Raw genomic sequence first — 25,531 nt, 5'->3', positions numbered from 1 at the left:
TGAACTTTAAGTCAATAATTTTTTATCTGTGGAACTGTTTGAACAGATATTTGAGTTTCTTTTGTGATTATTTCCTTTTGCTACTCATCTGTCTTTGTACTTTCATTACTTTTGAAGATGCAAATTTGGAGGACCTGGTTTGTAATCTTTCTAGAGTATAGCTTCTCCAAATATCCTTGTCTGAATGCCAGTGTAGATCCAGCACCTAAGGCACTCCACTGTTGCCTGGAGAAGTCCATGGAGTGAGAGCATTATCAAGTTAAACCTTGTGCTAGGTTCTTCAGTTCTTCATCGTTTGAAATTCTCACTGAAGTGTTTTGTGGTTTTTTATCTTTCCCAGAAATGAGCTGCACTCCATTCACCAGTGCAGAGATGCTGATTGCAATCTTGCATGGTTGATAAACTGTGGTCTGTAAATAAGTACTCTGCATCTTGGCTACTTGCTCTGGAGAGTGAAAATTTGAGTGGGAGTAGTGTTTATAGCAGCCACTCTTCAAGCTTGCTTTATATTGCTATTTTGGAACCTGTAAAGTTTTATAAGGCAGCAAAATATCCTCCATTACAATGTTATATTAAATTCCTTTAACTTTTAGTATTGTAGTTCCATATTAATAAAATAGATTAATTTTCTGTGTTCTGTTGCTTTAAAGTAATCTTCTGAAATAAATCATAAACTAATATTGCATGCAGGTACTATATTAAACAACATGAGCTACATGTACACAGTATGCACATTCACAGAGCATGAGCAATTAATTTAATTATTTTAAGCTTAAAACTATTGAAACTCTTAAAGATAACACCTACTTAGCCTCAGAATCTTCAGAGTAATATGTGAATTCCTGCAAAGAGGGAAAGAGGAAGAGGCTATTGTTGAATAGTTCTGGAGGAGCATGACTTAGAACAGCTTTCACAGGCTGTGAACTGTGGAAAAAAACTTTCAATTACCTTTCATTACTTTAAAGAGAGTTAAAGGAATAACAGTCTGTAAATTTATCACAGACAGTTGTCAAGGTACTGAGAATGAAAACTAATGAGTGGTCTTTGCCAAAAACTGACTGAACCTTTGTGCTTGCTTGAAATGACAGAACCATATTAAAGGATAAAATAACCTTGGTTCATGATTCAATGGCATAATATTTGAGAGGTAATGGCAGTTGAGTTTTAATAACTTTAATGTGCAAACTATTGGAATGTTTAGGACTTAATATTTAGGAGCAGTTTTAATTTTTTTAATACAGTGCAAATGTTGTAATTTTGTAATCTACTCTTTTCTTGAAAACAGATCCTTATGGGAGGTATAAATTACTAATATATTACTGTGAACTACATGTTTGTCTTGTTTTTATGGGGGAAATAAACTTGTTTTTTTTCCTCTCATTCTGTGGTTTTGTAGATAATTGTGAGGAAATTCTGTTCAATGAATTTGGGATCTGCAGTAAAGACCAGTTCAGATTTTCTGTTTTAAATATAAACTGTGTTTTAGTGGAGAGTAGCACAGTTCAAACAAATACAAACAAGTACTAAGTGCATAATGATTACTAGTTAGAAGCAAATGAAGATCCTATTGGGTTTGTTTACTGCATTCAGTCAGTGGTCTAATTAAATATTTATGACAAAAGGCATTTAAAGGATGCCAGCACTGACCCTATTTTATGCACGTATGAACAAGTGAAATGTATCAGAGTTGACACAGACTCTATGGTTACTTACAGTTTGCTAATACAAAGTAAAAATATGTTTGCTCAATGTACAATTAAGATCAATCTTTAACCCTGAATTAAAAAAACTCTGAATGAAGTTGATACGGAACAGATGTTTAATTGTAGCTGAGTTTTGATTTGCAAATCTTTTTTCTGTCTAGCCTAGGTTTATTCAAGCACTAAGTGGTCTGTTTAAAGTATGACATCTTTTATTTAGAAAAAGGAAAATAGGGATGATGTTAAATTTGGCACATTTTTAAAATATTTGTCTAGATTCAACAGACACCACTGAAAGTAATGTTTATGTGTGAAGTCATCTCAGTCCCTGCGGATTTTTTTGCCTTTCTCTGCAGCACTGAGCACAGCCCCTTGCCAAAGTCTCCTTTGGACCATTCCACCTATTTTCTCTCCTGCTGATTTTGCACTTCCAAGGCACCACTCATGCCCTTGCTCTATGTCTTTCTTTGCCACTCCAAGTTTGAGCAGGAGTGAGCTCCTGTATTCCCTTGGTTTGGTTTTCCCTACAGTTCTTGTTTGTACAAGGCAGTCTGGTTTGCTGCAGCATCAGGACCTGGCACTTTTCAGCTCTCCCTGTGTGCAATACAAGTGCAGGCCAGCCATGAGAGCACTTCTCATGCATCACTGGCCAAGAAGCACAGCAAAGCATTTTTTTGCAGCCAAAAAAATACACTTGTCATTGATATGTATCATACTTTTGAAAACAACCCAGGCTGTTGCACATCTCCTCCTCATTTTTGTATGCCCAGTACCAATACTTCTTCTTCAGGTGTGGGGAAGCAGGGACTGCCTGGTTCATATTCCAGCTTCTTCTTTCTGTGGCCTTGCCTTTGCCAGACTGCAAGGGATGTTTTGATTTTTAAAACAAAACTGAAGAATGCATTAGCCTGGGCATGGCTACAGAATTGCATTGTGTTAATGCCCGTGAGCACTGGCTCTTAAACCGATTCAGGAAAATAAAATTAAATTGAATCCTTTTTCCTCCTCTAAATATGGTTTTGAAAATGTTTTTGGAGCTGAAAAAACCTGGCATTTCAGGCAAATACCAGTCTCTTAGTTAGTTAGCTCCTGGATACTGGTCCTGTGCTTGCCTGTAGACATTTGTGGTTAGCCACTTTGGAGGTGGACCTTTGCTCAGATGGAGTACTGTTGTTCTCAAATGTAATAAAATGTTTTATTACATGTCTTCCAAGGGAAATGACTCAAGGATTTCTAAAAATAAGTACAAGAAGGAAAAAAAAAATCTCTGGGGAAATAATAGGTATTGCACACTTCAGAAAGTCACTCAGTTTGGGACATGTCCTGCATTTGGCTAAGAGTTTGATCTCTGAAGAGATATGTGGAGTTCTGCCATTCTGTGGAAACCCAGATTAACTGAATGAGCACAGAAAACTCTTAAAAACTGTACTGATTTTTGTTGGCTTCCCTCCCACCCCCAATTTCTTTGAATGGTTAAATTAGTTTGAGATAATCCACAGCTCTTATGCCCATCAATGGTACATGCCTACTTCCCACACAGTGCCTAGCCTGGGACATGATTACCCATTCAATCCTTTCTCCTAGTGCAGGGCCGAGAGAAATGTTGAGGGTTTCCTCTGTGTGTGCTGCTACAGAAAGGAGAAGGCAGGAATAAGAATAGGATAGACTGATTCAGGTAGAAAGGACCTCCAAAGGTCGTTGAGGTCAGCTGCCAGATGATCAACCCTTTAAGGGTTGGAAAGCACCCATGTCACAAGGGCTGACCTAAAGGTTGTGTCCAAATGACCTTTAAACACTGACATGCTTGGGGCATCAGCTACACTGGTTGATCACCCTTGAAGTAACTAAATGCTTCCTAATGTCACATCTAAACCTTCCATGATGCAGCTTTGTACTGTTCCCATGTCCTATCACTGATCCATGGAGAAGAGCTCAGCACCTGCTTCTTCACCTTCCTCGGGAAGCTGTAGCGAGCAATGAGGCCGCCCCTCAAGCCTCCTTTTCTCTAACCTAGATAAACCCAAAGTACTAAGCCAGTCCTCAAAGGACATTTTTTCCAGCCCTTTCCCCAGCTTTGCTGTTGCCTTCTGAACATATTCAGGGACTTCTGCATCCTTCTTAATTTGTGAGCCCCAGAACTGCTCACAGTACTTGAAGTGTGGCCATACCAAAGCTGAGTGCAGCAGGATAATCACCTCCTTTGTCTGGATGAACACAGGGTTTGCTGTACCTTAGGATGGGATTTACCTTCCTGGCTGCCTGTGCTCTCCTTGCTGGCTCACACTGAGCTGCTGCTGACCAGCACTCCCAGATCCATTTCTGCAGGGCTGCTCTCCAGCCACTCCTCTCCTGGTTTATACTTGTGCCCAGCATTACTCTGTCCCAGTACAGAGCCTGGCATTTGCTAAATGTAATGTCACTGACTCCCAGTGCTCTGATCTATCCACATTGCTCTATAGGGTTTCTCATCCCTTAAGGGAGTCAGTAGCAACTCCAGCTTGAGTATAATCAGCAAGCTTGCTAATGGTGCATTCAACTTGTGCATCCCTATCATAGATAAATGTATTGAACAGAACTGGGAGCTGTGAATGTTTGTATTGCATCAGTGGTTGGCAACTCTTATACAGCCAAACAGATCCACGATACTCTGATTCCCAGTTGCATAGAAATTTCCATTGTGTATGTCAGCTGCAATTGCTTTGCTCTGGTTTACTCTTTTTTAAGAAGGAGGTAAAGGAGATAAACCACCTCTGGTTTTATGAGGTGACATCTCTGGTGTCTAAATACAGGCTTGAAATTGGTACTAGAATAACCTTGGTTACATGTGTTCTTTTTATGTTCTCACTTAAAGGAAAGCATAATTTGGCAGCAATGCAGAATACTGCTGATCTGAGTACTCTAATGTTTTAAACTGGCTCTGTGAGCACCTCACTTCTCAGCCTCTTGGTATAATTAGGCTGAATGTGCTCCCCTTCTTGTGGGAGCAAGGATGGACTTAACCATTTACTGATATTTCTGCATTATAATTTGGAAAATGAGTATTTCCCTGTTTTCAGTGCTAGTATTTATTGTGCTACAAACACATGTGTGGATATATGGATGCATAAATGTATCAATATGCATACATATGATAAGAATAGTGATTATAATTTACACATTGGTTGTGACTATCACTTGACATCTCAAATACCTGATAGAAAATGAAATGGAAACCATTGTAAAATGTAATAAACTGTTCAAACCATAATGCTGCCTTCTTAACAGTGCCCTTCTCTATTAAAATATTTTTTAACTTCTGAACTGAATGGATCGCAACAGTTCAATTCATGTTTTGAGACATTCTACTAGGAACACAAGTTTTTCCCGAAAAGTTATTGTGGTGGTTTGTATAATATGATTTAAACCGTGTAGTAATGCCTGTCCCCAAATGATTTACAAAGAAATTGCACTTGAAAAGTTTCTAAAAATAAATACTATTTTAGATTTTTAAAACTGTATCACTACATATGTATATAAATTTATAACTCGGAGTCTTTCATTTTTACAAGTAGGATCTTATAATGAAAACCATCACTAGTATTGAGAGACTTCTTGTGCTTTTGAATCCATTACAGAGCTCTAAAAGTACTAGTTACTGATGGTATAATGTATTTTCATTTTGCTGTCTCAAATGTAGACTCACAAACTTAGGCCTTGTGACATGGTAGTGTTTTTCTTTATGTGGAAGATCCATGAGCTGACAAAAAGCTATTTAAAGATACAGTGGGCACTGCTGGTGTATCCACGTTCTTTGTTGATTATGACTTCCTAATAAGAAACTGTGCAATATTGTGCAGTTATACTTGCAATATATTTCATGTAGATTTGCTTGCTTTATGCTTCTGTATGTCAAAAAATTGATATTAACTGTGGGGTTTAGTATAGAAAGTTTATAAAAAGGCAGCTGATTCCAGATGTGGGCTTGATATGATGGCATTTTTGCACTAATCTATAGATTTCCTACTGAAATTTGTAGACTGAAACTTGCATTTGCAAGGTGTGATCACTGACTTGCACATTGACTTTGGAAAAAGTCAATGTGTGTCACAATGTGTATCAATGTGTATCACATGTGTCTAAGATTCTTTGAACTCTCTCTTGCTTGTATTTTTTCTGTTTTCAATTTACCGCTTTTCTGTATTTGTGATTTTCCTTATTAAGCTGAAGGTGAAGCTGTCAAGAAAATTAAGTGGCTACTTCACATGCCTAGAGGAAGTGGTCTTCTTTCATCTTCTGCGAGTACCAAATAGACTTAAAATTCCCTGCTGCCCATTTCTGAAGTCAATCTGACTTCTGCTTTCCACTGCCTTGCTACTTGGGCTACTAAATGCGGTCATTTTACGATTTTGCTGCTGTGGAAGCTTTCTGATCTTCCTGAGCAGCGTGTCTGCTGGACAATGCGGTTTTGAACAAAGCTCTGGATTCTTGGGGAATAAATCAACAATGCCTTCCCTCTTTGCCCAGTGCATCCCCTCTTTCCTGCCCTGTCCCTCCGCTGGTGCCGCGGAGCCGTGCAGCGGGAGTGCCGGGATGGAGCGTGGAGCGCTCCGCCACTGCCCGTGGGGACAATGGCCACAGTGTCACCGGGCCCACACGGGGCTGCCCCGGCGCTTCTGAGGAATGGCAGGGCTCTCTGGCATCTGCTGAGAGCTGTAGGGTAGGCAAATGCAAGAATTCCTGTAAGCTGACAGGCCTCTGAAAAGGCCATGTTGTGGCCTCTGTGATAAATGCCACAAATAGCAGAGCTGTCGTGAAGGAGTTGGTTCAAACTGGAGGCTGCGATGCCAGTCATGGTCAGATTTGAACTGTGGAAAGAACTTCTCATTTTCCCACCCCTGAGCACGTGGTCTGAGCTGTCTGCTCTGAATCTTTGTCTTCTGTCAGCAGGAGACAAAGATTTTCCTTAAAACCGGGCGCACAGAAGTAGAGCCTGGACCTGCTTTTCATTACTGGCTCTGTAGATGTATGGAATGTTTACATTGCATATGTTTCAGGTACAGGCATCACAGAATGATAGAATGGTTTGGCTTGGGAGATACCTTAAAGATCTTCTAGTTTTTAAACTTCTGCTTAGGCTGAGACACCTTTCACCAAAGCAGGTTGCTCAAAGCCCCATCCAACCTGGCCTTGACCATTTCTAGGGATAGGACATCCACAATTTCACTGAGCAACCTGTTCCAGTGTCTCACCCCCTCACAGTAAAGGATTTTTTCCTAACATCTAATCTACACCTACTCTCTTTAAAGCCATTACCCCTTGTCCTGTCACTACAAGCCCTTTCTTCCCCTTCTTTCTTAAGTCCCCTTTACATACTGGAAGGCTGCTGGAAAGGTCACAAGAAGAACAGATAAAACTTCATGACTGACTGTCATTTGCTTAAGCTCTAGTAATACTGAGATCACCAAATGAGCTTAAAAGTGTTTGTTTTTTTTTTAAAACAGTCAGTCTTCAGTTACAATATTTATAAAGTGCAGACTATGATACTGAAATTAACCTGAAATAAAACCTTCAGGTTTTTTTTTTTTTTCATTTGTTAGTGACTTGCACAAATACTATTTTTAGGAAGAACAAACTTCTTGAAGATTTCTTATTTTTGAGCATCTAATGAATTTGCTGGGTACTGGGATTTCAGAAATACACAGATAGAAAGCAGTCATCTTATTTTCTGCCCTTCAAAACAAACCACTGCAGTATAGACAACTAGACATATTGCATATGTTCAGCTTCTGCTTGCATGCTCCTTCTGTTGGTCTGACATCAGCTCTGCTTGTTCTTTTTGTCTTTTGAACATGACACACTTTATTTTTCAGTGTATTCATATCATGTGATTCATAAGTCACTGAGAGGTATACCAAAATGATAAAAATGCTAAAGTTAGCACTGTAGAAACTGTATTAATTTTTAGAAGATAATGTAGAAAAAGTTGGCTCAAATCAAGAAGTCTTCTGTTATTTTAAAAATAAAGATCTAGGAAAACCTAGTGACACCTAGTAGTGCAAAATACTTCAATCCTTCAGGTACTGAATTTTCCTTATGTACTTAATGTTGTTGTTGTTAAGGGGTTTTTTTTGATGCATTGAAAAAAAAATTACAATTCTCAATTTTTTGTCAAGGATGTGTATAGCTTTGAAATAGGGTGAACAGTCTTTGTAAGAAAGCTTATAGTTTGATAATCTGCTTTATGTATATTTTAAATTTTCCTGAATATTATCATCAAATGACAGTATCTGTAATTAAGGACCTTACTATTTGCTTATATTAATTTTCTCATTTTTCTTATTTTTCCTTGGTTCTTTTCCTTCTTTTTTTACCCTCCCACCCCTCAGAAAAGAGCAAAAGGACAAGTGCTGTTTGATAAAGTATGTGAACATCTCAATTTACTGGAAAAGGACTATTTTGGGCTGCTGTTTTATGAGAATTCAGAACAGAAGGTAAGCCTATATGAAGGTTTTGTTTGTTTTCCATCATTGCCACTCACTTCAATATTTCACTGAGGTATATATTATTAAATGTTTACCATTTCATACATTTGAGTAAATTTTGCTGTTTTTTCTCATAGATGTGTAAGAATACTTTGTTCATGGACATGAAGGGAATCTAGCCCATAAGTCTGTAATGACTAGGCCTTTGAGTTCCTTTATTATTAATTTTAAGTTTTAAGAAATTTTTTGGCATTTGTAAAGAGACTGAAGCTGGTCCATCACTGGTATTGGATGCTAATTTTGCAAATGAATGGTGTTTGAGATGACTGCATTTGAAAAGATTTCTTAAATACTATTTGATAATCTCAGTTTTCTTTTGCACTTGCTTTTTTTGTTGGATGGTTGAGCACATCTAGATTGCTCAGCAGAGGAAAATCTTAAATCAGTCAGTGACAAGTGCTCCATTAATTAGCAAAACCCAGTTTATCTTTCTAAAATCTTAACATCTGCAGTTATGGGCTGGGCTACCTGTTGATTCCTCCATGAACTAAATGTATGGTCATCTTTTTCTTAATAAAAAAACTCCCAGATGAATGATTAAAATTGAAGCAGGAAAATTTGTATTTCTTTTTAATGTGCATTTGTAGTAGAAGCATCATTACATCATAATGCATCTTCCATAATGCATCTGCCATCTTCCTCTTAACACTATTTAAAAAAAAAAAAAAAAAAAGTAGTTTCATGGTCTGAATAAATCTGACTTTCTGACAATTTCCATTCTGATAAAGCTGTTTTCTAGAGATATTTGCTTTGCTACAAAGCTTTCTTTGCAGTATTGAGCAAAATACTCAATTTCTCTATATTAAAAATCTCCACATATAAAATGAGCTTGTTATATTATTACTTAGATATTTAATTTTTTTATGTTCTTGATGTTCTTGATTTGTAAACCATTTCCAGCCTTAAGAACTTCTTTGGTGTAACAATGAAGAACATCTCTGATCTTCTAATATCATAATCTTAATATTACCTGGTATTTTCTCTTGTTGCTTTATTTGTGCTTCTCACTATTGAAAAACTGTACTGTGCATACACAACAAAATAACCTAAAACAGCAGTCTGATCTCTGGCAAGAGAGAAAAGATCTAATACTAGACCTGGGATCCTTGACCTGTGTTGTAAAATAGCTCACCTGAGTAGATCCCAGGAGGCAAAATAGGGAGCCTCGGGTTTTTGAAAGTTCAGCAAAAAAGTCTGCATTGCTGTAGGGTTATGTCTTTTTTTTTTTTTTTTCCCTCCCTTTTTAATCCCCTCTAGTTAGACTTTCTTGGTATTCTTCAGTCATTTGAATAGAGAAACAGAGGTCCACTCTATGAAAAGACCCCATTTGTTTTTACAGATGTCTTTTTCCTTGGAGATACTAAAAGCTTGACCAGATTTGAACCTGCTCAATCTGATAGAATTCAAAACTGGCTCTTGAATCACATGTGGACCAGTTATGTCCAGAGGTCTCTTTTGGTGTGAATGAGTCCTTGGATTCCTTATCCATTGACTGTGAACATGGTATTGTAGCAACACTCATAAGTATTTACATAAATTAAGAGGTATTTACATAAATTAAGTGAGAAATAGCTGATAATGGTGTCCTTATGCAAAAGTAGAATAGATCACTTCTCATCTGAGTTATGAACAGCAAGAGGCTCTTATTTAAAAACTTCTGGATAAATCTGGTCCTTTTTGTTATGAAAACTAAACACTCAGAGTTGCTGGATATCATCTTCTTCATACAAACACATTTCTAGTGTTATTTGGAAAAACTTAAAAAAACCTCTTTCCTAGAAAATTTATATTTCACACCTCCTAGTTTCTCAGATCTTCTGCTGGGTTTAGGGCCTTCTATTTTGTTCAACTCTGTATTAAGTTTGAGTTACTTTCAAATTTTGGTACCAGTTCTTTCTGATGCTTTTTTTCTTTTCCTGCTGTGCCTGTTGCCTTTTTAGATTAAAATGCCACAAATCCCTGACCTCCAGGCCAGACAGTACTAAATGCTGAATGATGTGTTTTTCCCATTCTTGTGCACTCATCACAGCCACCCATTTATGAGCCAGCTGTTGAACCCGACGGCAGCTGTGGCGTGTGGCAGCTGAGTGCCAGGCACTCTTTTGACTTAGAGCTGCTCCCCAATGCACCCTTGGGGTACCATTGGAGGAGGAGTCCCATTAACTCTTCTCCATGGGTGTTCTGTGCAGCTGGGAGAGAGATTGCATCTTCCAATTAGACTGATTTTTGTTGGCTTTAATACACATTTTAAAACTATTTAGGCCAAATTAGTAATTAATGATTTCTTTCATTTTTTGCAAATGTTAAATTTATTAGCCCGAAGTTCAGAGATTTCATTGCATTGCATCCTCAGAAGTTCATGAATGCTCCATTCACACTGTAATTGGTCTGCAGAAGTGTTAGAAAGCTTCTGCTCTTATGTTTTGGGCGCCAGCTGGAAATGCTGTTTTCTGGATTTGTACAAAATACTTTTGTACTTGTAGGGAACATTTTGTTCTTTGACAATACATTACTTTGTCTCATCTATAACCTTGCCATTCAAAAACAAATAGATTTCTGCCTACTGGAGCAAAGTAGTGTCTATATACTTTGTCTTTTGTTGTGAAATACAGACCTGTCTCTTCTACATTAAGAGCTCTAATTTAGAGTAGATTCTTTTGAGGTGTTTGTTTTTATCCATGACAAAAGGCACAGATGCAAAAAACCCCCACCCCTGTAATTATGCCTATAAATGGAATATAAACATCTGATTTTATTTGACAGAACAGGAATGAAAGTTAGTGGCTAAGTCTGCTTCCAATAAGCTTATTTCAGGCTTGGAAAAATCAGAAAGTGAACTCTATAACTTGTGTAAAGAAGGGATTATTCTTATCATCTTGCAGCATAGTCAGTATTGTATGTTCTTTTCTCCCACTTTGTAGTGATAAAAGATGAAGTATTGAAAGTATTATGTACTCAGAAATCCAGTTTTTCTGTTGTAGTTATTCCATGCTATATTCTCTATGTATTTACTTAATGCTGTGTCTAAAAAGTAAGGGTTTTAAGATACTTCCAGTTATTGCAGTTACAAGAATATGGGTAATTTCAGAATGGAATTCTTGCCAAAACTGAAAACCTAGGTTGATAACTGTAGCTGAAGTGAGTCTCAGTTAAAATTATTTAAAGACTTACGTTGTCTTCCGAGGCCTTTCCCTATCAAGGTTCTTCTAACAGAAAGGAATTTTTCTGACTTAAGCATTGTAAATGGTGCCCAGGATTTTTGAGAAGTGCTTTCTAAACACTTCCTTTGTAAAAATCTTATGGACTTTGCCTCCTCTGGAAAAATTATGCATTCGTGATGAAATCTACTTCGACCAAGCTCATTCACAACAAGCAACTTGTTGGTGTGTTGGTCCATATTCATAGGAGACACATTCTCTGTCAGCAGGGGTGATCTGTGTTAAAGATTTGTGCTACTACAGAAACGTAGTTCCACATTCTCCTAATTCCCACAGATTAGCAGTTTTGTCTTCTTGAAAGAAGATGGACTTCAGGTGTGCAAGCCCCTAATAGAGACTGAGGGATATGGTATTGGGAAACAGTGTTGTATATGAAATGTGTTTGCTACCATAGACTGAAAAAGGTGGGTCACATCATACCCAGTATGTTCTGTTTTGCTAAGTTAGGTGAGAAACATTAGTAGAAATAAGCTTTGGCAACATTTGTGCTGGCTCTGGGGTACTCCCTCAGACTTTAAAACTGCAAGCACCTGCAGTGGCCTGTGAAAAAGCAGATATTTTCTTGGCCTCACAAGGCATTATCTAACTCTTCCCTGAATTTCACATCTGTCTTTGAAATATTGCAAAGACCTGCTGTCAGGCTGCTTTATGTGTGTTTCTTCCATGAATGTGCCTGTGTGTGTGTGTCTTGCCATGAAAAGTAAAGGTTCAAACTCTATGAAGGAAAGTCTCAGAAACTGTATTTAAAAGGTTTATGTTCCCAGTCTCTCAACCTGTATTTTAATATGTATGGATGTATGGGTAAAACTAGTGAACAGGATTGTCAGGGTTAGTACTGAATATATGTTACAGATTCCATAGTTTCACTGCCAAAAGTTAAGTTTTTGGATGATCTGTCACAAATCAGTCTCCTCTGTACATAGCAGTAGTAACTGAAATGCTAAAAGCTAATTAATTAACAGATTATATAATGTTTTTTTGGTATTGAGGATTTTAAATGCTGGCTGTGGTTTACTTGTTTTGTTTGTCTTTTTTTTTTTTTTTTCAGAACTGGCTAGATTCTTCAAAAGAAATTAAGAGACAAATTCGAAGTAAGTACTTCTGTATTCAGATGTTATACTCCTTTTTTTTCTCCTCACAAAAGTATTCTTTATAAATTTCGTAGCTTGGATGTTGATTGCTTAGAGCTTTAAAGTAATTGCTATGTGACAGTGATGTATTGACCTTAAAACAGGAAGCAAATCTTCTATTTCCATCCCTGTCCAAGTAGGGGAGAGGGAGTCACTCAACATTATGCTGTAGAAGTTAATGATAATACTGTATCTTATTATTATATCACTATATAATAACGATTAATAATTACATTATATTAGAAACTAATCAAATATATTATTGTCCCCAAATTTTCCCTTGTTGTGTGAGTAATAGTTGTTATTTTTGCATCCTGAAACAGTAGATGTTTTTCAACTTTATTCTGATACTTGGTTATTGGATGGAGAATGTGATCATGCAAAGATGGTCCTGATTGTTGCAAGAGGACTTCCTTACTTCAAAGGTTCATCAGAAGAATATGAACCTACAAAAAGAGAATTAATATGTTTTACATAAAATGTATATACTTCAATACTGATCAGGCCACCATTGAGTTTTTTGATAATGTCCATCATTTTCAGAATGGAAATGGAATAGAGAGCATAATCTTGGAATGTCTCAGTACAGTGTTTTTTAGCCTGAATCTGCTTGAAATGCCTTTCTACTTCCTTTACTCAGTACATGATGAGTAATTTATTTTACTATGTTTGCATAAAGCTCTGTCAAAGCTCTTCACTAGCTGGGTAGCTTTTGTAGTAAGTGGGGAGTGTATAGAAAGTAAACCCAGGTGATACTTTCTGCCTGAGTCTGCATACCACAAAATAAGTGGCCACTAAAACATGCTAGACAGCTCTTGCCCTTACTGAATTTACTGTCATTGGTTTACTCATTTGTGGCCAAACCAGGGGTTTTTGTTATTGTTGTTTTGTTTTTTAATTGAAGCCTTTTGGTAGTACCTGATAGGGTGATGATAATATTTACAACTCCAGACTTATAACACAATGAGAATTTAAGTTAAGAAACTGAGTGTACATGTAATTACGAACAGCAGTGTGTTATTTATAATGAAAAACAGATGGTTTCTTTACTGCTGTTAACTCCATTGTTTTAAGGCAATACTCATTTTTTCCAGAAGTCATAGTGGTGTTGGTTCCTTTTTCTTCACATCTTTTCCCACTAATGAAATCCATTATATTTTCAGTATAGAAATGAAAGTTACAGAAGTATTCTTAGAAGCTGTTTTTTTTTTGATCCAACATGCTCTAGTGTGAGCAAACTAGACCTATTAAAATAGTGGATGTTCTAATATGCAAGCAGCAACCATACCTTTAATCAAGGAAAAGTTACTGGTATTGGAACTTCTGCAGGTCTTCAGTCAAAATCTATTAGTTGTCCAAATATGCAGGCTAAAGACTGGTTTGGTTTTAATAAGTGACAGAAGATGGAGGATGTTGATAAAAATGTTATTTTTTCATCTTCTGTAGGAATTTGAATGCTATCTAGCCTACAAGTTAATGTCACAAATTTGAAGTGGAAGAACTGACCTGGAAATTTTTTGGATGCACTAGACAAAATTATTTTTAATCCTGTATCATATGCACTACAAAAAAAGTATGTTAAAGGAGTTTGATTTTCCCTGCAGCATGAAGACCTACATTTTGTAGTGGAGAGCAAGTCCAGTTATTGAGTAAGGAATCATAACAGGATGTTTTTTTCCTCTGGTCTGTAGTATTTCAGAGTTGATAATCATAATAAAACATGTTATTGAAGTAATATGATTTTAAGGATTTTAAAATGATGCTTGCTTACCCCAATATGCAAGTAATTATCATACTGTTAGTTGTGTTCCTCATCATTAGCCTAGTGAAGTTTACAGATATTGGAATCTTACTGCAGGCACATTTAATCCTCCAGCTACATAAGTATCAAATAATGAGACTATTTTCTTTTCAGGCTTAATTCTGAATATATTTGTCTTTAATCAAGAATGGAAATCCTGTGTACAAAAATACTCATTAAATTTAAGATACCTGTAAAACCTATTAGTCCATTTGAAAGTTGGAAATTACAAAACTCTTGAACCTGAGATTAACTCATTTGAATAGAACCTGGTGCTAAAAAACAAAATACAAGCCAACATTGTGGGTTCAATCCCCTCTATAGGTCATTCACTTAAGAGCTGGAATTACTGATCTTTGTGGGTCCCTTCGATCTCTGAATATTCAGTGATTTATTTTTCTCTTGTATGGCACAAATTGAAACACTAGCATGCTAGATAAGTGTATTTGTCCAAATACATTGATCTAAATACACAAAGGTGACAGTTTCAGAAAACAGTTTCAACACATCAGTTTTCAAGCTAATGTTTACAACAATCTCAGTCTCAAATGTGAGCAACACTAATACTCTGCACATTGGGCATGTATATGCCACCTGTGACTGGGAAAGATGAAATAAGAATCCTGTAGTCTCTCCCCAGTCATGTTCTGCAGGCTGTCTCTTGCTGTGTCACAGTCCCCAGGCCCTCTGTGCAATCTCTTACTTGTACAGGTTGGCCTTTGGCTGGGCAATTATGTTGGATCTCAGCAATTACTGATGTTACTTCAGCTAATGAACATGATCCACAAATTACTGTCTCTGTTCTCAGGGCTACAAAGGTGACAAAAATCTTGTTTGCTTTCAGCCAGCCTGATCTCTTCAGGAAAATGAATTCTTGACTTTTTTTAACTCATGTACTTGGCTATCCACTGGCATGTGTTAAAACCTGTAATTACTTCTTTCAGGGACAGGTAGGTAATTAAATTTCTGTCACTATCTTTTTGAAAATTGGGACATCTCAAGTGGATTCAGGCTCTTGCAAAGCTGAGAATCACAGCTAGAATATTGTGATGGTACAGGCAATAGCAACTGACCTTGAAATAGTCAAATCTCAGATTACATGGAGGGTGTGTTGGGACACCCTTATACAAAACTCAATTTGAGAATTTATCTGTTTAAATCAAAGGTAACATTATGTCAATTAAATCTTTTTTTTCTAGCCTGCAGCATGATTAGTATTTTTACTGCAAAAAATACTTCCACATCACATATTCTGTGTTCTTTATTCTTGTAAGAAGCTGAGAGAGTTTAGATGTTCTGAGGATAGAATAGACCGGGGTACTAAAAGAAGTTTTGATCAGGAAAGAGTTTGCATTTTAAGTGCACAACTCTGGCTGTCTGATTTTAATGCTGATTTAAAATGTATGGGTATGCTCAGGCATCAAAATATGCGGATTCTTTATGTAAGTTCATTTTATATCCATCTATTTTATATATATTTAGCTATGTTTCTGTAAGAGTTGTAGCTAATTTTGATCTAAGCTGATTACCCTAGAGTGTAATCACAAGGGTTTACTTGCAAAAGCTGGCATAGAAAGATCATGAGTAAAAGCCAGAAAAAGCCTTTACTGGAAAAAATATTCTCACTGATTTTTCCCAGTTTAAATGGGATGAATCATGTTAATTGTATGCTGCTAGCTGGTTGGTTATATTGCATTCTTTTTCTCTAAGAATGTGCATAAAGTTGCCACAGAAGCATTTTTGATGTAGCAAGCTGGCTAGAAAAATTTTTGACATTTCTGTAGCCCATACTACTGAACATCAAAACAGAGAGCCTTATCAGGGACAGAATGCTAAATACAATTTTAAATCAGCTTTGGACTTGTTGTTTTTTTGGTTTTTTTGTCTAGGCTACCAACTCTATAAAGAGCCAGCAATAATGTGCATTATTATGTGAGGACAGCTATGATTATATGCCTTGTTTGTGCAGCTATAAAAAGTATGCTTTAGTGAAAAGTAGAAATATGGACTTGCACATTATAGCAAACTTGCTAGTCTATATTTAGGGGATAAATGTGCTTTCAGTAATCAGATAAAATACATGGTCACCAGCTGTCCAGAAAATACTTAGTACAAAATCAACTTCAATATTTTTTCAATAAATTAGCAATTTCATCAGTATGAGTAGAGACATGTTTTTTTTCACACAGCCTACACAGAGGGTTTATGCACTTTTTATAGAAAATATAGTTTTTTCAATTTTCTTTTTCTTTAACTCACTTCTAAATCTCTTGGCTGTAGTGCTTTCTGAAAGTTGCCTGTAGAAATGCTGGTGAGAAAGAGCAACAGTTAAACAGGAATTCCTATGTGACTAGTTTAACTGCAATTTTAGACCAGGAGAAACTTGAAGACCTGTGTGGAAGGACACATCCTTCAATTTCTCCACAGCTCTGTTAACATCACAGCTCTCCTTGAATGTTTTTTGTGCAGATATTTTCGCCCTATTGCCCATTCTCATCACTTTGGTGTACCCAATATCAGCATCTTTTCATTAAAATATGCTGATTCCCTGGAGATGATGGAAATAGGTTAATCTGTTCCATCTTTAACTGTGTTTGTTATGCTGTATGTATTCATTACTGTTAGACTGTTTTTTTCCAAGTTATTTTTGTCTTAATTCTGTTTTGCACTGCATTGCAGTAGACTATGCAATGATGAGGCCTCATTCAAGGGTCCTGCCTTATTTTGTACACAAAATTGTACAAAAACTTGATAGCTGGGAATGTTAAGATACACTAAAACCCTGAGCTCTCAAAAAGAAACTGTGACTTAGCAGCCAGCTCTAGAATGAGGTTCACACTTCAACACAAATTGAAGCGCTTCAGTGAATAGCAATGTCTGAAAAACCAAAATAATTTTTTAAATGTTGGGAGACATTAGAAGTTCTGATGTACCTCTTTAGCTGAAATTCCTCTGTGGAATTTCAGAACAGGTTTGTTGTTTTTTTTTTTTATTTAAAGAAAGTAACCTTAAATAATGTCAGCACTTTTTTCTAGCATTGTGTTGGAAGTGGCATTTCAGTCTTTTTTTGTTGCTGTAGAAAGACACATTTTTCAAAGCATGATTTATCTGTGTAGCACAGATTTCTAAAATAATTTACTGTCCAAAATTCTAACATTCTGAAAATGTATTTTAATTGTTGTTGTGTAACTTAGCTTTCAAATCTTAAAAATTAGTTTAAAAACACAACTATGACTAAGGGCAACATTTTATGCTTTTTCAAATTAATAATATACTTTTAAGCATGCTTTTGCTTAAAAAAACCCCACTGTTATTAAAAGTTCTAACACGTGAGAATTTAAAAGTCTCTGCTATTGTAGTTGTTTAATGTGGTGCTTACCAGAAAAATATTTTAAAGTGGGAATGTCTAATTTTATTGTCTTCCATGCATTCTCAATGGATAATTTATTATTTTTCTGTTATATACAACAACACAGAGCTCATTTTGATGTCTCATGGTCACTGTTACTGTACAGTCTCTCAAATTAAGTTTGGACAGGAGGAGACTGTTAGCCTTGGAGGAGTTGGAAATAAACACAAATTCAATGCAAATGCCTTTAAACATACAATATCTTAAAAGTGTTAATATATTATGATGTTTTCAAATTAAAAATGTCTTCTGATATCTGTATAACTTACTGTAAAACATTATTTTAAAATATTTTTAACATGCTAATCTTTTATTATGTCTGTGGGTTTCTACCTGCTAATGAAAATAATCTGTGCTTCTTAATAATGTACAGTAAAAAACAGAAAAAAACTTCTTTCCAGATTTCAGTGATTAAGATTTATTCTCCTTTCCAACAATTTTCAGTCAAGTTTTTTTTGCTTACTTGGTTTATTTGAGATTAACAATCAGATATTTCCCGTGTTTAGGTTTACCTTGGATATTCACCTTTAATGTGAAGTTTTATCCTCCTGATCCATCACAGTTGACTGAAGACATCACTAGGTATGCACAGACCAAGCTTAAACTTTAAATTGCTCTTAGTCTAATTTGAAAGCCACACAGCATTTCTTCTTCAGTTTCTGGGTACTGTACAGTGTAGATATTCTTACATACATCAACTGCTTTTTGGAACAAGGCTGGAAAGGTAAAATGAAAACTTCTGGAAGAAACTTGAGCAAGAAGAATTTAATGATAAAAGTGGGGATATGATTTGGGCAGCATGTAAGATGTGAGTGATAGTATGTGAAAGAAGCTGGTGGTTTATTGTAAGGCTGCTGCTTTACTATGAAACAAATGAGGGCACAGGGGTCTTGAGCAAAGCTCAAGGGATCCAAGTAATTACCTAGACTCAATTGATGAAAATGTAGGTTTATACATATGCTTTAAATAAAGCCATAAAACATAATAAAACCTGAAAATAATTATCTTCCAAACTTTTTACATAGAAAATACTTGGAATGCAGTGGATACTGAGCACCTAAAAACAGCATTGCAAGACTGGGAACTGGGGATTGAGTACAGGGAACTGATTCATTTTTCTCGCAAGCTACAGGAAACCTAAATACTTTGGAGTTAGCTGACTCTGCTGAGGCAGGATATATGTTGCTAGTACATGTTGCATTGGATCAGTCTTCTGCACAAAATAGGATAGCTATGCAAGTGTGCAGCTAATATATTGCTACAGATAGTGATTTGTAGCATCATAAAAGTTATTTAGTAGAGAGTGTATTTACAAGAAGTTGTGTGTGTTTCCTTTGAAAATTTTCCATTATTTGATTGGTTTTTCAATTGCGTGTTCAACTCAAAAAAACATTTTTTTAAAATATTTTCAATCTAAGTTTCACTAGTAAGCCTTTTTTTTCACTTCCATTAAAAAAAAATCTGCTTCAGTAGGATGTCTGCTGATGTTTGACTTGTTAAATTTAGTAGAAGATTGAATTCTAATACATGCATGGTTTAAGAAAGGTAATTATGGTTTCAGTACTCAACTGGGTTTCTTTTCTATGTTACGTGACATGATTAGCTTGTGAACTGCAAGGGATATAAAAATTAGAGTTTCAAAGCCAAAGGGAAATGTCAAAGAAATGCATAGCATATATTTTTAAACCATAGATACCTACAGGCTGCAATGTGAACTGAGCGAGTTCCTAAGTCAACTTTTGTTTAAAACTAGCTTTTTATTCATTTATATTTGAAATCAGAATTTGTCTTGCTTTTCACATTTTCTATGTAATTTTCTAAGTAATATTGACTCTTAAAAATCAAGTGTAATTTACTGAGTGGTAATAAGGCTTAAATAATGTAAGGTCATTATTAATGCATTCGCTTGCTTTAAAGCACGCTTACCCGATTACATGCATCTTGATGAATTCTGCCATATTTCTAATCACCTGCCATAGGTAACCCTTTCTTTGTTCTTCTTTCTCTTTGGTTGTTTTTTTTCTCCTTTGTCTTGCAGGTATTTTTTGTGCCTACAGCTTCGCCAGGATATTGCATCTGGCCGCCTGCCGTGTTCTTTTGTGACTCACGCCCTCCTTGGTTCATATACCCTGCAGGCTGAGCTGGGTGATCACGACCCAGAGGAGCACCGCAGTGATTATATCAGTGAATTCCAGTTTGCACCCAATCAGACTCAAGAAATGGAAGAGAAAGTGGCTGAGCTACATAAGACACACAGGTCAGATACAGTGGGACAGAAGTCATCACGCTTTGTCACATTTATGTCAGTGCTCCTAAGGGTAAAACTGCTGATGTAAACTTACTGTCACTTTGGGAATTGTTTGTTATGTAATTTAAATCTCTTAGTTTGGTGTGTTTAGAAAGCTGAGTTTGAAAATAGTAGCTTCACTAAAGTCTTGGTAGAGAACTTTTGGAAAAAAGTATTTTTATATTAATTAGTTTAAGTAGCATGCAGATAGTTTGAAAGAGTGAAGGTAGTAATCTGTACTCAAGTAAAATAATATGCCCTGAAAGAACATTTTTCCTGTAGAGCAAAAATGCTATTCATACTTTATAAACTAAGGTTTTTCTATCAGTCTGAATTTCAGGATTCCACTCAGTTTTGATACTCAGTTTTTTGCCAATAAACTTATTCAATGATTTTAGGGGCTTGACTCCAGCACAGGCGGATTCCCAGTTCCTAGAAAATGCTAAGAGACTCTCGATGTATGGAGTGGATTTACATCATGCCAAGGTATTGGGGGGTTGGTTTTGTTTGCTTTTGTTTTAGGATAGACATGCTAAGCATTAAAGAAAATATTGTATATATAGGTTATTTTTTAAAAAGTCATATGTTTAATTTTTGGCTGTAAGCCTTTATCTCTTGGTTACCATAATTACTCAATTTACAATGCTAACATCAATAGAATTTATATATAGGTTTATTTAGTGCATAGACATGTGCAGCTTGGAAATAATATTTCACTCATAAGAGCAGATAAGTACATTTAAAATGTCATATTATCTATGCCAAGGAGCTGTGGGACCAATAAAGTAAAATCTAAAGGAACGTGTAATTGTTTTCATAGTACTGAGAGAGTTAAAAATATTTGCGAGGAGGTCCTGGAGGAGGATTTTGGGGCTTTTTCCACTTCCTGGGGTTGGTCAAATCAAATTTTCGTTACAGGTGGGAATTTTTTTTTCCCAGTTAAAATCCCAAAAGACAAACTAATAACCTCCTCCCACTCCTTCTCATAAATCCAAAATCTCAATTCCTTGGGAAATGTAAGGTATTATAAGAATTATCAATTTTGCATTGAAAAAGAAAACCAAGGCTTTTGAGTACTGGAGAAACATTGTTAAATTTCATTTTGTTAGTTCTGCCAGTGAAGCAACTCCATAATGATAGTGTTGGCATTTGATGTAGTCCATCTGTTGCTGGGGAGGACATGAGATTCTGCTGTCTAGTGTAGTGTATCAGTAAGTGATGAGTTCTGTAGCCTGTAAAACTTGTGTCAAATGCTGTCAGTGAAAGAGAAACCTATCCATTGCCTCCTCTATGTTTGCTGGAATGGTACATGAAAGATCACCTTGATCACCAGCTTGTTCAGATTTTCACTGACTGCTTTAAGTGGGATAGGCCTGGTTTTCATTTTTCTTCTTTCAATATTTGTTGAAATTATTGCTAGCACGCACACTGGCCATACCTTTCCTGCTTTTAAGTTGTAAACTTAGTCCGTATTACCAGAATATTCAGGAATTTCCCAGAACTGTGGCATATGAATGCCAAAGCCATTACTAAGAGTCCAAAGTCTTTCCTATAAAATTAATATACTTGGCTATTTCTGATTTAAGAATCTGATTGTAAGAGTCAGGTTTGAATATGCGACATGTTCCAGTTACAATATTCCCTCAAGGTATGTCAGCAATAATTACTTGATTGAAATGTTTCTGAAGTGATTTTTATGAAATTATCTCATGCCTGGTAGGATTCTGAAGGTGTGGATATCATGCTGGGTGTATGTGCTAATGGTCTGCTGATTTACAAAGACAGACTCCGGATCAACCGCTTCGCTTGGCCAAAAATTCTGAAGATTTCCTACAAGCGAAGTAATTTCTACATCAAAGTCAGGCCAGCAGAAGTAAGTAGCACCTTTCAGTCTTGTTTCTTTTGGGAGATCATTTCTGTCCAGCAGCAAGAAAACATCCTGATTTTTTTCTGCAGCTGTCCTCATAAGCTTATGATATATTCAAGCAGAACTTATGAGGGCTTTTTCCTCTTCAGATTCTAATGATTGTGTGAAACACTTGTCTTGATTAGTAAAAGCAAACCAAGAAGAAAATCTATATTTTTTTTAATAGAAGCTGTCTTATTATTGTTTTTTTAACAGAAAAAGCTGGTTATATTGGTCATATTCTGACTGTGCAAACTTGCAGTCCCAGGAGAGAGCCAGCTGCTCTTCCTGTTTGGGTACAATTGTTCACTAAGTGTCAGCACATTAAGTTTGTGACTGTAACCAAAGGCCTGAGTTGTCCTGAAGAATGTTACAACTTTCTTAGCTGCTGTGGAAGAAGTGGATTCAGCTTTCTCTTCGGTTACTGCTAAAACTTTCTGGGAGTTACTGAAGGGGGTGTGTGTGTTTACATTTTAAACCCTTTGTAACAGGAAATTGAACAAAACCCCCAAAATGTCAAATACTGTAATACTTTTTTTAGATTATACTGTAAAATGTTTAAGGTGGCTTTTATTGTGTGAATAGATAAAATAAAATAGACATCTAAACACCAATTTTACAATACTAACATTGTAGTTATGTAAGTTTTCTAATGCAAATGCATTGTTCTTGCATTCACTGATGCTGTGCATAGGTTAAGTATTTTTGCTAAGAAAGTATTATATAGTGATACAGATCATACAAGTTTAACACTGCCATATGGATTGCAGACCTGTATTTCATCCAAGCAAAGTGCAAAGCACAACATTTAGTATAATTGCTTCAAGCAATTTTTCCATCATGACACAGCCCACCAAGTATAATTCTTCTAAAAGGCTGAAAATTCTGATAGTTTTAAATTATTTTTTAAAAATCTTATGAAGTCTTATGGCAGGAGTATTACAGCTTGATACGTAATGGAACTATCTGAACTCTACCTATTAATTAATAGCCAGCTTAAGGAAATGGATTAATTTATTTGTGGATTCTTTCCAGCAGGAACAGTTTGAGAGCACTATTGGTTTCAAACTGCCAAACCATCGGGCTGCTAAAAGGTTATGGAAGGTTTGTGTGGAACACCATACTTTCTTCAGGTAAATTATAATTCTCTCTTTCCTCTACTTTGCAAGGTATTACCTGCTCATATCTTTCTTTTCAAGGATAGGAGAAAAGTAAAGATGCTCCCCTTCTTTGACCCTTGGAGCATCACCTCTTAGACAGAAGATAACCTGACAATAATTGACCCCAAATTACAATTCCTGAAATCTCAAGTACAATTAACTGCTTTATCAAAACTTTCAGAGTGCTAAGAGGATGGAACTTTGCAAGTGGTCATGGAGCACTGGGGGTACACATTGTCTGGCCTCAGTCCTGTGCCATGTGCTCTGGAATGACCCTGCTTGAGGAGGGAGGTTGGACCAGATGACCCACTGTGGTCCCTACCAACCTGACACATGTTGTGGTATGTGGTTAGATTTCCTCAGAGACTGACTTTGCAGAATCACCATCTAGAAAGCCTTTATACATCATCACAAGAAGCTCTTGGGGCTTGATAGTAATCTTCATTCGATTAATTTGAACATTCTGCTGAGTGTAAATGCTTCTAGCTGAGTTTTTCTTATTGTTGAACTTGGCTAAGTTCACAGTCATTATTCAAAGAACAGAGTATCACTTTATACAGTCTATTTGTTTATGTAATAATCCATAACATCAGCATTTTTTCCTTCAGCACTGAGGTACACAGAATTCTGAATTGGTCATTGAAACTGATCTATTTGTAAATGAGCACCTTAACAAGAGGCCACAGAGTTGTTCCTCTGTCTGCTTCCTCCACTGTAAAAGATTTTGATATAGTTTGATTTTTGTAACAACACACATTCCATGAGAGTGTGCATGTGCCCCTTGCAGCCTAGGAGTCACAGATTTAGGTTGGATCTCCTGTGAATTGGATAGACATTGAATCTGAGCTTTTTCTTCTAAGCACATTACCTAGGGTGAGTAAATGGTAAGCTTTCTCCTTCAGTAACCCATTTACTTGTGTTTTAAAGTAGATGAAATCCCATTGCTGAATATACTTGCTAGACAGAACTTCAGGGAACTTGGGGACCAAGAAGCCTAAGCAGATGATTACTAGAACTGTCTCATTGGATGGTTTTCAGTATTCAGATTTTCACTGACTGTAGCATGTGCTTGAATGCAAAGGTAGAATTTATGCTGAGATTACCAAATCGCAGTGTAAATCAGTCTCCAAATGCTTAATTTCAAAGCACTTCTTTTTAAAATCCTTATCAGAGATGTTTTTTCATGTTGATAGATTTCATTTATTAACATAGTCCAGCATTCTATTCTTGAAAATTTGAAGTCTGCTTTGGCTGTTGGTGTCTATTACCACAAATACCATGCATGCAGTTCTGTCCACAGTTGAAAGTTTATTGATGCTCTTTCAATAACTCATGGAGTGATTTGCTTTGTTGGTAAGATGTATTTCCTAGTTTTATAGTAATAAAATCATCCTGAATAAGGAAAAAGCAAATCTTATGGAAGTAAAAAAAATCCTAAATTGACAGCTACCATTTGCAAGTCTGAAAGCTTTCAGGAACATTAATAGGTATGAAATAATCTTACTACAGAAATTCTGACATAATAAAAATAATTGGATTTTATTCCAATCAGAAGTGGCTTTTCCTAACCAGGAATGACATTATAACAAGAATTATGTAACAAATACTTGAACCATTCTGTAAATCCATATACTCCACTGATGTCATCAGAGAGAAAATCCTCAGAACCACTCATCCTGATTTAAAAACAGTAAAATAAAGCCAGCTCTATTTTCCTTCAAAGATAAAAAGCAGAAAGCAATTGCTACACTCCAGGAGGCTGTAGCTCATTCAGAGCATATGTAAAGCTAGTGGTGCTGCTGTAAATTGTATACAGTTTAAATGCATATTTTTAGCTTCCAAATCTCTTAGTGTGTCCTATATAACATGGTAAGATTCCTTGTGTTCTCTTATGTAATGTTTCAGTTTGTCTCAAATAATCACATTAAGATCCATTTCTTATAATGTCTAGGAAATTCACCAGTGTATGAAGTTATTTATAAAAATTGTAATGAACTGTACTGAAAATGACTACCAAAGGGCATTGTATTCACTTGTTATCAGCTCAAGCTTAGAGGATTCCAGTAGCATTTTCAAAGAGCAGCAATCTACTTTAAAAATACAGTCAAACCATGTATGTACTGAAAAATTTTGAGGTAAGCTTAGTTTGCAACCCTGGATCTTATCCAGTGTCTGCAGAAGCATGCTTATCTTTCTACTTCATGATGTTTTATTTGGTATTTTCAAGATTTTTTCAGCATCTCTTCAGAATATCTTGAAGTGGTAAAAGCTAGTTTTCAGTTACTTTACGTAACTAAACCTGTAGTAGAAAAATCCATTCAAATGCCCTTAATCAGGAGGTAATTAGTTCTCTTGTTTTTTCCATATTAAAAGATTAAAAGTTTATCTCAGCAGGGTGG

At 36.1% G+C, this 25,531-nt stretch overlaps 1 protein-coding gene across 15 annotated transcripts in view; it reads left to right on the top strand.

The window, feature by feature from the left end:
- The window catches only part of EPB41L2 (erythrocyte membrane protein band 4.1 like 2), a 100,293-nt gene that overhangs the window by 50,388 nt on the left and 24,374 nt on the right, over positions 1–25,531 (top strand). For 14 of the 15 annotated variants that reach the window (XM_079325021.1, XM_079325030.1, XM_079325026.1 and 11 more), the window contains exons 5-11: positions 8,066–8,170; positions 12,488–12,530; positions 18,286–18,361; positions 19,818–20,036; positions 20,465–20,552; positions 21,787–21,939; positions 23,008–23,105. In XM_079325021.1, the coding sequence (XP_079181147.1) occupies positions 8,066–8,170; positions 12,488–12,530; positions 18,286–18,361; positions 19,818–20,036; positions 20,465–20,552; positions 21,787–21,939; positions 23,008–23,105 (782 nt within the window). The remainder of the gene's footprint in view (positions 1–8,065; positions 8,171–12,487; positions 12,531–18,285; positions 18,362–19,817; positions 20,037–20,464; positions 20,553–21,786; positions 21,940–23,007; positions 23,106–25,531) is intronic. The other variant, XM_079325027.1, reaches the window with a different exon arrangement.

The sequence above is a fragment of the Erithacus rubecula genome (genome assembly GCF_903797595.1).
Source record: "Erithacus rubecula genome assembly, chromosome: 2".
Lineage (NCBI taxonomy): Eukaryota > Metazoa > Chordata > Aves > Passeriformes > Muscicapidae > Erithacus > Erithacus rubecula.
The sequence above is the reverse complement of the archived record's forward strand: the minus strand, read 5'-3'. Positions and strand labels throughout refer to the sequence as shown.